Raw genomic sequence first — 14,711 nt, forward strand, 5'->3', positions numbered from 1 at the left:
GACACATACATCTTGTATATTGGCAGGGCATGAAATAGTTTCTATGTGGAGAATAATACGTTGGCAAGACAATGAGCAAATTATTTGTCTGGCATTATCTACCAATATATTTCCTCCAATATAATTCAAAAACTATGCAAGAAGACCAGGCAATACACAAGTATTCTTATTCATTTGTCTCTCTCTGCTTGTTTTTCACACTTTCAAATGAACATATGTAATTACCAATATTCATATCCACTGTCCATTAATTGCTACATAGATTTAAACTATTCAAGAGTTAGTGGGTCCTGCTCTCTTGAAGTTTCAATTTACCACTAAAGAAAGATGCAAGATCACATTGGTCTATGTTTATATTGGATGTTTTATACACAGTGGTATAATTTTAAATAGGAGGGGGGAATAATACACTGTGCTTGGCACACAAACATTATTTTTAAGAGCATTAAAAGCCTAGCCTGAAATGCTGAAATTGTATATACACATACATAAACAAATATGGATTACACTTTCCTATTGTGTTGTTTTCCATTAATGCACAGCTGTTGTACATATGAAGGATTCACAATTGCAGTAATCTAAAATTCAGTTTTTAATTCAAAATTCCATGGATAATTGAAGGGCTTTATAAGTGAATAGCCAAATCTGGTGGTCAGATTCATCAAGAAACCATCTACCATAGTTTGAATACAACCAGTTTCACTAATGACCCTTAAATCAGATCCTAACCTATAGATACCATTAGTTTTAAAAAAATTGTTGAGGCTCACACAAACATCTTTGGTGTACATTTTTAAGATATAAAATATTGTAATAAAAATAATTATTTTGTGTGCTGTAGCAGTTCTTATATAGCTCACAATAAGTGCAGCTTTCAACTCCCTTCCAACCCAACCAAATCCCTCCCCAAATTACTTGTTAAATAAAGGATAGAAGACAGGTTGAACATAGTTTGTAGTGCAAATAGTAAACAATATTTTCTTTAAAAAAAACTTTTTTCTCATTTTTACAAAATGTAGAAATGTTGGCCCAGTAACTGGACAAACATATATCCTTTCAAGTATTTTTCATTGAAGAAAAAATTAAATGGTATTTCCATTATTATTTTTTAAGTCTGGGTTTTTCTTTCCTTCTCTCTGTCTCTCTGTCCCTCTGTCTCTGTCTCTCTCAGGTAAAGTTTCAAATGAACTTGGTTGCATAGTTCTAATGTCATAAGCACCTTTACGAAATGTAACTTTGTGTTTTCTTTCTTTTTCTTTCTTTTTCTTTTTTCTTTCTTTTCTCTTTCCTACTTTTTAAAAACTTTTTTGCAAAAATAGTGCAGAAAATAAAGGTGAGTACACCTGCATTGTCCCCTTTATAAGCACACACACACACACACACACCACACACACACACACACACGTGCTTTTTGAAGGTGTTTGCCATAAGAAACCTCCACAATCACATATGTGCACACTCATTGTGTCCTTGGTAAATTCTTGGGAATAAAAGTGCCAGTGAATGTAGTTTTCATACACATGGCTTTTATAGAATTTTAATAACATTTTGGATTTAACAGTCAAATTGCTTTATTTTAGCTATGCTGTTATCAAGGCTTGAATGCATAGGTAACATTGGGTAGGGAAAGATATCTCCCCTTGTTGCTAAGTTGGAATACCATGCAATAAAATATAGAGCATATAGATTGCATTGCCTTGATGTCCTAGAAACAATGTCATTCTTCTTTCTTCTGTTTGTCTATAATTTAAATACTAGATGCTATTATGTTGAAAATGTAACTGTTTTGTTGACTATTTGGTCTTTCCTGTTATATTTTATTTCAAATTTTTGTCTTGACATTTTTAAAAAGACTGTCCCAAAGTCTTGATATGCAAAATGCATACAACCTATGAGCACCCACATTCTTCTACAATCATATTCTGGATGTCCTTTTTAATTATATTTTGCCCATCATCGTAGTAAAGCATAGACATTGGTCGTAGTTTGGTAGGAACACAGCATGACTTGAGGCTGGAGAAAGGACTGTGGCCTCTCATGCGGTAGTGGTTGATAACAGTAGAGTGAAAAGAGAGAGTGGAACTAGATGTGCCTGCAATATGACTAGGACAATCACCTTCACAGTAATTGGCATGGTAGCCTTGTGGGGCAATGATCCAGTCATTCCAACCAATGTCTTTGAAGCTAACAAAGAAGTGTTTCTTGCAGCAAATGTTGACTTTTCCATCACACTCAAGGCCTCGCCTTCGCCGTCTGTGATGCCTATCTTCTGAATTCCTGGCCAGCATCATTAGGAAAGGCCTATGGGATTGCTCTTTTTCCTCTTCTCCTGTGCTTTCATTACCTTCCTCAGCTTCTCCCCTTTTTTTCCTCTTTCCCATCAACACCAGGCTGGCTCCTGTTTCTTGACACTTGTCACAAGTAACCCGCACATCCAGGGAATTCTTTCCCTGATCCAAGAGACCCTGAACACTTTTGGAAACTGGGAAAATGTGCCAGGTACTTTTACGAGTGTCAACTGTTTTTTCAGAAATGAGAATTTCACTTTTGCCTCCCTTTCGTCCACTTTCCTCTTCCACAAGTTGAGAGCTGCGCTTAAGCAGTTTCTGCTGTTGATGTAGTCGAATGGTCACTTTTGTTCTGGTACGATTACCTTTAGATACTTTGAGGAAAAGCCACACATCAGCTTGAGCCACCACTGACAATTCACTGCCTTCTTTAGAAATTTCAAAATGCAGCATTTTTCTGGCATGACCTACAATATCAATAAAGGAAGAAAGAAAGGAAGGAAGAAAATCACTTAATAACAACAAAACAATTTTTAACAAAAAAAATAGAGAAAAGTAGCAAAGCATTGGCTTTAAACTATAGATTTTATTTTCTTTCAGCCTATCATTGGCAATTGATAGTAGATCTGTTGTGGCCTAGAATAAAATTCCCTACCTAAAAGTCTATGTAGCATCCTCCCTTACCTACCCCTCCTCCCCAATATGAGCATTTATTTCAAAATTGACAAAACAAGACTATCCACATGCTTTAAACCAGAATTGAATATTTATGGTGGTGGCCATCTTGGGGAGAGTGATTATTGTATTATTATTTATTGTATTATTATTTTTCCTGTCATGTCTTGTAAAATGATTCAATCTGAAGATTAGGATGAAAGAAGGAAGGAAGGAAGGAAGGAAGGAAGGAAGGAAGGAAGGAAGGAAGGAAGGAAGGAAGGAAGGAAGGAAGGAAGGAAAAGCATTTATGTCTAGAATACCATTCTTTTTGCCATGGATCCAAAGATCTCTCTCTCTCTCTCTCTCTCTCTCTCTCTCTCTCTCTCTCTCTCTCTCTCTCTCTCTCTCTCTCTCTCTCTCTCTCTCTCTCTCTCTCTCTCTCTCACACACACACACACACACACACACACACACACACACACACATCTAGCTACTGTATATATCTATCTATCTTTGTACTAGATAACTGGAATGTCCTTCCTTCCTCATATTTAAAGGTGTATTGCAAGCAAAAAAAAGAACTGAGCAAAGACATAGCTTTTCATGCATGTAGTAAACTGACCTTAAACCATTATGCTCTAATACAGGGTTGTTGGAGTAGATTCAAGTGATATCCACAACATATGATTACAAAAGTATCTTCAGCAAAGCCATCTTCACTGAGATAACAGTGTTTTTATATGGCTTCTTTAGTTAGTCAAATTCAATCTTGGTTTCTATTGACTCAAATATATTAACAAAACTTGTTATTACGGCAAATAGTTTCAGATTATTGAAATGTTTCCATAGGAGGACAAGAGGTCAATCATAACCTGAGGGTAATGTATACATATACACTGCATTTCCTTTTAATATATTTTTGCAAAATCTTTGAATTACAATTAAAATGAATTACTAAACTTTGAGATATGGTAGTTGATTTTTCTGGAAGACCAAAATTCTCCAGAAATGCTTGTAAAAAATGGTGCTTTGATGGTTATAATTGCTTTCAAAATAAAATGTTATTTCGTACAAAATTCAATACAGCACTGTCTTGATCTCATGATAAACTTTTATCATTTAGACTAAAGTACTTTTTCTAGTGTTATAACACAGATATACCACTGACATCCTTAACATGGAAATGTGATAGAAAATTTTCTTGAACTTTTGAAGAAATACCATGCATTGATCTGGTCCTTCATTATTCCAGTATACTTTTTTTTGCTACTAATTATCTTGCAATTATTTTTATTTTTATTTAGTTAATTAAAGACCTCAGTATCAACCTGTATTTAACTTGATGAATTATTTCCTGGAAGTGCTATCTTTGTCCCATCATTTCTGTTATAAGTCTATGTAAAGCTACTGATTACACTTAAACGTCTCAGAGAACTTCCCTTACTAAAAAGCGGGATAAGATCCTTTTTAAAAAATGTAATAAATTGCATTGATTTCTACAGCAATGCAATTATATCCTTTCTTTTTCTGAAAGTCAATCTGTCATCAAATGTATTAACTGCAAAAGATTTGTATGACTTTTAAGAAGTACAGTACATGTAAATTTAAACTCTGATTCAAAAAATTATTTAAGCACAGATTGGACTGTAAAGTGGAAATTATTTCCACTATTCCAGTGAAAATGATCAGCATTAATGTCCACACTGTATTAGAAAAGAGGATTGAAGCTGCTAATTTGCATTCACATAACTGGGCATTTTTAATTATATGGTTGAATGGCACTACTTACCACATCAACACATAAATAAAACTGGACTGAAATTTCACAGTATGTTTTGCAAATCAAAACCAGATTGCATAGAGGACAGAGGCAATGAAGAAATGATTGCTGTGTCATTGTGACACTAACTCTTCCCTTTTCGTGTTTTGATGTATGTAAGAAGCAGAACTTCCAATGCAACACTGCAATATTTTTTTCATTACTTCAGTTAGATTTTTACAGATATCTCTGGACAGCACGGCCTCATTTGAAATTGTATTTTTAAACAAGAGATGATTTTTTAAAAACCCAAATGTATAAATGTCAGCCAGGAAAACATGTTTTAATACTTAATCTGTCAGGAATTGTAAATTATCTCATAATAAAAATTAATACAATATTACAAACACATAAATACAGTTAGATTATGTCATGAACTTGATAGAATGTCAACATTTTTCCTTTAGATTAGACTGAAGTAAACAATCAAATAGAGAGGTATCTTTCCATTTCAATCTGTATCTGATTGGCTAAAGGAGGAAGATAGATTTAACACCTGGAGTTAACATAGCAGCTGTACAATGAAAGCAAAACAAAATATACACTAAGGATTGAATTAGCATCTAATCTTGTCTTATTTGCATTACTATCTTTCTAATCCTAACAGAGTAAAACAACTGCATTATCACGTTAAACCTGCTTATTGTGTCACTTCTATATGGCTATCAAAAACATACAAATTAAATTCTTACAAATTGTAAGAATTTATATTCAGAATTCATGATGGAAAATGCACTTTTGACATGAATAAAATTCTGAAGAAAATTTGAATTCTCTTCTGTTGAAGACCTGAAGGATCATGATAGGGGAGAGATTGTTATCAAGAAAGTCCATCAATATAGTTGCTAAGCATCAACACCAATTTGACAGTACACTGAAAGACTAGAGAAATTGTTACCTAGGAGCTAATTTAAGGTGCTGGACTAGAAGTGAGGAGACAAGATTCTAGTTTAGCCTCAAGCATGAAGCCAGTTGTGTGATCTTGGATCAGCCACTTCCTCTTAGTCTTAAATTTGCATCAGGCTTCACAACAAACCAGCTAATAAAAAACAGCTTGTTATAGATTCACAGTAAGAACTAGTTGAACATAGTGCCAAAACAAGCGGATACTGTAGTGGTGTACAACAAGCACTATAAAACACAACAAAACAAGAGCTAAGCTTTATCATTATGGATCTTTATATATGAATAATTTCTTAGAATCACAGATAAATTGGAAGAGCAGATGCAGAGGCAATTTTCCAATGAGAAAAACAGCTTCTTCAAAGTGTATTTGAGAATGGAAACAGAAATAGTCCTTTTGTTTCTTTTCCTTTTTCTTGTACTTTTTAATTTTTTCCCATTCCTTTCTCTAAGTTTAGTTTGTAGTTTTACAATTGTAATTAAAATTCTGAATAAACATTATTTACAAAAAAAAAAAAAAGAAATCATTCATGTTTTCCAGCATGATTTTTTTGCTTAATAAAAATTGAAATTTCTGTAACAGGCAAATTATTTAAAAATTAAGACTATTTAATACATTTTAAAATATTGTAAGAGTTAACAAATTATGAAATTTATTTTCCAAGAAACATTATACTTCCTGCTGGCATGGTGGAAATTATGCTTGATATCCTTAACATGTATGTGTTCCTTACCCTTGAATCCATTGGAACCTAATTGTAAGTAGACAAGCTTCTATTGCACATATATTAAGTCTATTAAAGAAGTAGCAATTTAGTAAAAAAGAGGTGTTATTTAATTTTTCTATTATTCACTGCTACTTTGTTTTTAAACTGTTCTGTTTTGTAGTGTAAGTGAATGATTTTATTTTCTATACAGCAAACTTGATTGATTTATACTAGAATGTCTTTTGGGCATGTTTAGATATAAATGCAAAGGTGATCAAAAGTTTCCTGTTTTAAAGCCCCCTTTCCCTTTCTATGAGAAAATAAATAATGCCTGATTAATTTATTGCAGTATAAATAATGTCTGATTAATTTATTGCAGATACTGATCATTTAGGATATCCCCATCTCTGGTAGTGGCATTTAGGAGCTTCACTGTATAATTTATTCTATAAACTTTCACTGAGGCTCCTATGCATAGATCCTATGTACACACATACTTCTCTCAATGGAAAACATATATTATCTAGTATCAGGAAAAGATTTTGACCTTACCTTGCTTCAGTGGTTGGATTTAAAAAATTTTACTACCAGTTCTGTGGGTGTGTCTTTGGGCATGGCGTAGCTTTGTAGGCGTGGGTTTGTGGGTGTGGCAGGGGAAGGATACTGCAAAATCCCCATTCTCTCCCACCCCACTAACCTGCTTTCCAGCTCCATTCTCCGGGAATGGAGGGCAACAAAAGATCAGCTGGGAGGCTGGGAGGCAGTGGGGGCAGGGCCAGCCTATTTGCTGGTTCTTCAAACTACTCAAAATGTCGCTACTGGTTCTCCAGAACCGGTCAGAATTGGCTGAATACCACCTCTGCCCTACTTATGTCTCTAAATGTACATCTAAATATTATTTTTTCCTAAATCTTGAGGCCTGAGAGATAAATTAAAATCATTCACTCATGTAGGAAAAGGCAAGTAGGTTTCCATTCACTTGGTTTAGTAGAAAACTTTTTTATTAACATAATTGTGCCTGAATTCCAAACCATCCCATTTTTATGAAGTACCATTTGTCATTATGCACATTTTATGTGGTGACAATTAGTGTTATATCTTCCTTCTTATATTGTTTTCAATATTTTCTAATGTGAATTGCTATAATGTTTCTATATTTTTGCGTGCCAATAGTCTTGGATCTCTATACAAGAAGAAACATAATTCAATCAATAACCACCAAAGCAATATCAATATGAATTTTTCTAAGAAGATAGTAAAGGAAATATACATGTGGATTCAGGCAATTTACAGGATATTAACATACCATTTGTCATTTCATACAGGCTTTTGGGAAATACACTGCAGCCAAAAGCATGAGATATCCAACTGGCACTTAAACACCTTACTTCTCTCTGCTGTGTCTTAAAATGTTTAACTGACAAATAACAACATGAATAAAAAGCACAATTCTATTAGCAGACACAGATACTCAGCCTGAAACCTATTTATTGATCACAGTTGCTATTTTTGAAAAGTGATTGCATAATACTCATCTTCCTTACTTTACTTATTTTCTCAAATCCTGAAATATTTGACAAGATTTTTTTTCAATTTTCCTAGTCAGACCGCCTAAAATTCTAAGAGTTATTCTCATGTGTTCTTGCCTGTGAAGGAGAACCATACCCTAAGGTCCCTGTTGCTGTACATTTTAAACAAAACAGCACATAAATTAAATATATAGGAATACAAATTAAATATGTTCAATCGGGAACACTGCATAATATAATTAATTTACAGCAAAACTAATTACTGTGCCAGCCAGTCTTAGATTACTTACCAATGAGGTCAGTTACACTTAAAATAATTTATTTGGTAAGAACCATATTTAAATCTCATTGGCTTAGGTACAAAATATGAAGTGTTTAATGCATGGAAGTGTTCCTTCCATTTGCAAAGAAGTGGTGAATTCAAGGACAGCCTTGGTTTGTTTTCAAAAATTTTGTTTTCTTGTGAAAGTCTCCCAACTTCTTGAGTAGATTATGTACTAGGATACTTCAAGCAGCAAGGGAATCAATGGAAAATATTTCATAATGATGTGATTATATTATAAGTCTTTGGCTGATTAAACAGATACATTTATAGATCTATTTCTTTTAACAATAATATTCTTCTTTCTGAGCCAAGCAAAGGAAACTTCCCAAAGTTTTGATGGAAGATCTGAGGGAATAGAGTAGCAAGTGAGGATGTTTCATTGACCCTGGATATTCAATCAATTTGGAAAGTTGATACAAATTGACTGAATCATTGCAATGGTTGAATAAAATCTATAATTTGATTTTAATATTTTTCAAATATTAAAATTGAAATGATTTAGTTCAAATATAACAAGTGGACCAATCTGAATAGATTTGGATTGAGTTGAACCATTACAATGCATATATTTGTGACCAGAAATGAGTCAAGTCCATCCATTAATCTGATTCATTGAACATCCAAAACCCATCTGAATCACATCCAGATTCATTTGGAGCTTTAAATGAAAAAATTCTCAAAAAAATTTGGTCAAACTTTCTATCAGCCTGGATTTCTTGCTTTGAGGCCCGGATTTCTTGTTTTGCCTTGTTTTGAGGCAAGCTGCAGCAGTGATGCTCTGACTCATTTTTTTAAATTTTCGATCCTTCCCATTTTGTTGGAAAAGCTAAACTGAGAATGTTCAGAGAAGTAGCAAGAGACCTAGTCTCAGAACTTAATACTTCTTCAGGGTTACAGGACATATCCTGATACATGTCACAAACTGGAAATTAATATAGACAAAATGTAAGTCAGGACATGTGCTATAACTTGCCTCAAAACAAGAAATCTAGGATAATCGAAGGCTGGACTCAAGATTCACTTTTTTAAAAAAGGAGAAAGGTTCTTCTGTCCTGCAAAGCAAATTTACCTGAAGATAAAACCTTTCCCACTGGTAACTAGTAAAGTAAATCTTTACTAATAAATCTGCAACAACATATTAATATAGGAACATAGCAGCTTGTTCACATATATCTTCAGCTGCCATGAATACCCCTTTAAACTACTGACGATTATTGTCTGTTAGTCTCCTTCATCAATATCTTTCTTTTCTTCTGTCATTCTTTCCCAGAATTTCAGATTGAAAGAATATTTCCAACTTTATTTAGCTTATCAATGGATTGGTGAAATTGTTCCCACTACACCTGAAACTTAACGATCATAAATAGGGCTTTTTCCCCAAAAGAGAATGGGCCAAAAACAAGCATCCAATTTGAAAAAAGAAACAAAATAGTCAAGATTTATAAAACAGCCTTCCTTGTGAATATCCACTCCATGTTGGCTAAGAATCTAAACTCGTCAGATGGCCTTCAAAAAAAGAATGACACCACCATTTTTCCCTTAACAATGGCTAGTTTTCAGCTTCCAAGTATTCTCTTTCTCTCTGCTGCCCTCCCTTTCCTCCCCTCTCTCTCTTTTCCTCTCCCCATTTTCTCTTTGCTTTGTTTCTGAATATCATATTCCTCAGTAGTTTATTACTAAAGAAATTTTTCAATTCTGCTAGATAAAAAGTACAAGACAAAGAAGCAGAAAAGAGCAATAAACCCTGCAAAATTTCTCTTTCAGAGCCGGTTGGATTAAAAAAACTGAAACTTGAAGTTAGGTTAATTTGAATGAAATGGAAAGGGGGGAGGGAGAAATCTTAAAGCACTCGCCCTCTTGTGGTTACTTGCTTTTATGTCTTCGGTATAAAAAATGAACCACTGGAAACTTTTTTTTTAATGAATGGATCTGAAACGTTAATATTACTTTCCTTCAATACTTTATTGCAAATTTATTTTTAAAAAATCATTAAATTTTCTTTTGTGGAGATGTCAAGAAAGTGGAAAATATACATGAGATAACCTCTGAAAACATTAAGACATTTATTTTTAGTATACCTGCTCAGGTTCAGGCAAAGTTGGTATAAATTTAGTTACCGTTTCCATTTATTCCTGATTACCTGCTGATCATTATCACTAGAATGTCAATATTATCTCTCCCTTACCCATAATTGTCATTTACAACTTTTTAAAAAATTGCTTGCTGAATTACCATTTTTTTCTGTTCAATCATGTCTGATTCTCAGACTCTACCTGGACAAGACCCTGCAGGGTTCTTGTTTTTTCCAGAAGTGATTTGTCATTCCTAGAGCTGAAATAAAGTGACCAGCCCAAGGTCATCCAGCTGGTTTTGTGCCCAAGGAAGGACTAAAACTCAGAGTCTCCTGGATTATAGCTTGATGCCTTAACCATTACACCAAAGTGGCTTTCTAATTACCAATAGCATATTATAAATGCAACAGTATATAACACAGTCCAGGAGCTATTAGTCATCTGACTGTCAAATTTAGGGTGTTAGCTAGTTTATTGCAGCAATATTCACTTTTGTGATATTCTTGATAAGTACAGTAATAGTCATTCTTGCTTCCCAAAGACAATTTAAAATGCATTTTAGCTGACTGTAAATCTGATCTTACTAGTGAAAAAGCTTTATGTAATTTTCAAATATCTTTTGTTAATTGTGTTATAATAAATGTAATTGTGATGCCATATTAAATTAACATTTTTCTCCTATTTATTTATTATTATTAGTTTAACAAAAAGCAGAAGCTCTTGGCAAGAATTTACCTGGTCTCTTGGATCAGAGAACACTTGTACTTTGGTATGAGTTTGGTATATCAGACTTTAGAATGGTCCAATTCTTATTTCATCTAGAAAGTTGCCTTTGAGCCTTTTATTCCCCCACCTTTCATATTAACTTAATCTCAGTTCAGAAAGGATGTGTGTACTTATGAGAGCTCTATAAACTATAATTTAGAAACTTTCTCAGAATACTTTTGAAACCATTGAGATAACTTTATTAAATTAACTTGTTTTCAAAAATTAAAAAAGAAGAAAAACTATATCGCTTTTATTTTCATAATTTAAGTTTGACAAAACTGAGGGTATGTTTCCATTCATTTTCATTTATTCTCTACTTTTGCTTTCAAGAACAACAAGCAAAATACTGGTAAAGAAAATTTCTCATGTTATTCAATTAATTTTTAAATATAATCTAAAGCAAGTTTTGACTTCTACTTGTGCACTTCAACAGCTCCATATTCTATAAACTTCCTTTATGATTAAATGCAAAGTTTTGTTTCTTATCATTTTCAGAATGAGTTCTAAAAAGATAACTGATAACCACGAGAGGACTAGAACTAGCATATAAATTGAATATTATGCAATATTGTTTTGTGCGACAAAACTTTCCTTGACCTTCACATTTCAGCATGGAATAAATTGGTGAAGAAAGATGAATGATCTTGAGGAAGGTCTTTATGCTTGAAGTAAGTTATGTTCTATAATCTGAACAGAACAATGTATATTTCAGGAGAATTCAGGATTTTGGGGTTTTTTCCTGTTTTGCTATAATGAACTCTAGTCAGAACTGATAACGTGACAAATATAACATTGACATAATTATAATCATGATTGCTCCTACAAAAGATAAATCACAATAATTTGAACATTTATAAGTTCTAGTTGAAAGAAATAATGAGTTGCTGGACTATTGGCCACTTTCTGGGCAATGGCATAACAAATATTAACCATGTGATTCTTTAAGCCAATTGGGCTGTGCATTACAGTTGAAGCATGTCACAGTTGCCTTTGGAGTCTGTTTTAAGCAGAAACAGTACAAACCTCTAGAACTCACACAATGTTGAGAAACCACAGTTCATTCCATCTGTCTTAGAGAGAGTTCTGTGGTAAACTGGATGCAGTGTCTGCCCATCAGATGGTCTATCAAGTTCCCTGTTTCTGACTGTTTATTGCTTCATAGAGTAAAACCACTGGAGTAAAATCACTTCCAACCACCTTTTAAAAGGAGAGAATGAGTCATTTTTCTTTGTTTTCAAAGCAAACCCTTCTCAGGCAAGCCGGGGTGGAGTAGGGGGGAGTTGCAATTTGGTAAGTGCTACACTTACCATATATACCAAGGATAACCATACAGTGGGAAATCATGCCATTTATCAGCAGGAATGTCTGCTCTTATACCATACATGCTTCTCTGCATGTCTTTTTCTGCAAACAGAACATCTGAATCAACAGGTTTTCAGAACTGGAAACTCTGAGAGAGTTGCCTTAATTGTTTATATTGCTCCAACAAACTTTTAAACAAAAATGCTCAGAGTGCCTATGCATATTTTTACTACCATACGTTTGGCTAAACAAAACAATGAGATTCCTTGCAAGTTGCCTTGGTATCACTGAAAAGTACTTTCACTAAGGAACAGCATTAATTTTCAGAAAGTTTTAAGTTGTGATTCTTTAATTTCTCATTATTGGTAAGTCTGAATATATGACTGTTTGGGCACAGGAACACATATGGACGTGTGTGTGTGTGTGTGTGTGTGTGTGTGTATACAAAGGCTAAACAGGGAAGAAAGTCTATATTTATCATTTAATAGCAGCTGAAATAATTACCTGTTTGCAGGAGTTGAAAATGAGTTGAAAAATAAGTATCGGTAGTTGAAAATGCACCCCATCAAAGTTGCACTCTTTGGCAGAGAACTCTTAGGACTACCATTTTTCTTTGCTTTGTTTTTCCCCCCACTGTGCAAAAGTCAGCATTACAATTTGGATTGCCTACAACTATTTGCCCCACTTAGTACTAGGTTTTCTGAAAGTAGTTGTTAAACTTTTACTGCCCTGAACATTTGCTAGGAACTGAGTAACATATTTTTCCTCATCTTGACAGATTTTACAGTGAGTTAATTTAGAAACTGATTGTAGCTGTGTGTTTTTTTACTTACACCATTTTAAAGAACACTCCTAGCCCATTTGCCTATTTACAATCTCATTCTGGTTAGAACTGATCAGTCATTTTCTCAAGTAGAGAAAGTAGTACTCACCTCTTAATATTGAACCCAAAAATGTTAGATGTTTGTACTTCACTTGTTGGCTAGTTTTATAAGTATAAATAAAACATCTGTAATCAAGGCTGAATTCTAGATATCCACATTCCTTTACACTTTTGCCCTCTACTTTCCCACCACTTTGTCTAGAATGTAACAGCTACAAAGAAAAGTTAATTGCAATTCTAACAACATTGTGCTTCCCCCTTCACCCCCACTTTCAATAGTACCCACCTGATTCTGCAAACGTTATGATCTCAGATGTTTGATCCATCAACTCATTCTTTTCTGTTCTTCTTCCAATGTCATTCTCTATTTCCACATTGCCATCCTCTCTCACTTTTCCGACGTGGAGTTTCTTGATAGCATTTAAAAGTGCAGCTTTGGGCACTGACTGAGTGATGTTAGGTCTGTCTCTCAAGTGCAACATGTTCAGGATATGCTTCTTTACAGCTTCCACCATCTCAGGCTGGGAACTGGGCACATCCTTGGAGAGAGTGCCAAGGGCACAGGATGGGCAATCAGAAACTAAACTGTGCCCCTCCAATCCTGAGGCTGGGAAACTCTGTGCTATAATCCAGCAAAATAACAACACCAATCTAGTCAGAAGCAAAGGCATCCTTGTAGCAAAAGTTGTTGTGATTCCTTTTTTAAAAGGCAAGGCTTTTCTTCCCCCACAATTACTTACTTCTTCACTCAATTGGCTTTTCCCCCTTTCTGATTCCTCTTTTCTCTTCAGGAAGAACAAAAAGTTTTCGGTGAAGTTTGGTTTGGAAGGTCCCTCTTTGAATTCACTAAGTGCAAATGATGTCTTTGACTGTCAGTGAGAGGAGTCTGACTCTGTCGTGCTGTAGGCAAAGCACACGCTGAGAAATAGGCAGAGAGAAATGAGGGAGGAGGACAGCCTAAGTGAGTTGAATGAGAGAGGGAGGGAGTTTTGTCTATGAGTAAAGCTCTGATTGAGAAGGCGGAGGAACAGCTTAAGCCTTCCTTATGCTCATTGCACTCTAGCACATATTTCTCATTTATATTGGCATTCTGGCTTATGATCTGACCACTTTTGCCTTTGAAATCACTCCCCCCCCCCATAGTTTGCCTGGTGGTTTCCTGTCTCCCCTCCCTCCCTCTCTCCATCCCTCCCACCCCAATTAGACATCTCTGGATTTTTTCCTCTTTTCCTATCTTTTTCACGAAGTGCCTCAGACCAATTTAATAGAACTGAAATGAGAAGGCTATTTATTGATATCCTTGGAATATATCTGAACACATCCAAGGGAGATGTCCAACTGCTTCCTACTTCACGTTCTGTACACAATAAGACTTGCACAGCTCTACTAAATATGTGGACTCTTATTAAAATTTGAAGTCCTTTCTCATCTGCTGTAACACTTTTAAGATTAATCCAT

At 34.5% G+C, this 14,711-nt stretch overlaps 1 protein-coding gene across 1 annotated transcript; it reads right to left on the minus strand.

Moving 5' to 3' along the window:
* Positions 1 to 403: 403 nt before the first annotated feature.
* INHBA (inhibin subunit beta A) lies at positions 404 to 14,146 on the minus strand. Its single transcript, XM_014069654.2, has 2 exons — positions 13,540 to 14,146; positions 404 to 2,755 (listed from the first exon to the last, which is right to left on the minus strand). Exons 1-2 carry the CDS (start codon positions 13,922 to 13,924, stop codon positions 1,890 to 1,892), a joined length of 1,251 nt encoding a protein of 416 aa, XP_013925129.2. The 5' UTR covers positions 13,925 to 14,146; the 3' UTR covers positions 404 to 1,889.
* Positions 14,147 to 14,711: the final 565 nt, after the last annotated feature.

This window comes from Thamnophis sirtalis, unplaced genomic scaffold (assembly GCF_051295495.1).
Source record: "Thamnophis sirtalis isolate CommonGarterSnake01/CBP01778 unplaced genomic scaffold, rThaSir2_p1.2 scaffold_4, whole genome shotgun sequence".
NCBI classification, from domain to species: domain Eukaryota; kingdom Metazoa; phylum Chordata; class Lepidosauria; order Squamata; family Natricidae; genus Thamnophis; species Thamnophis sirtalis.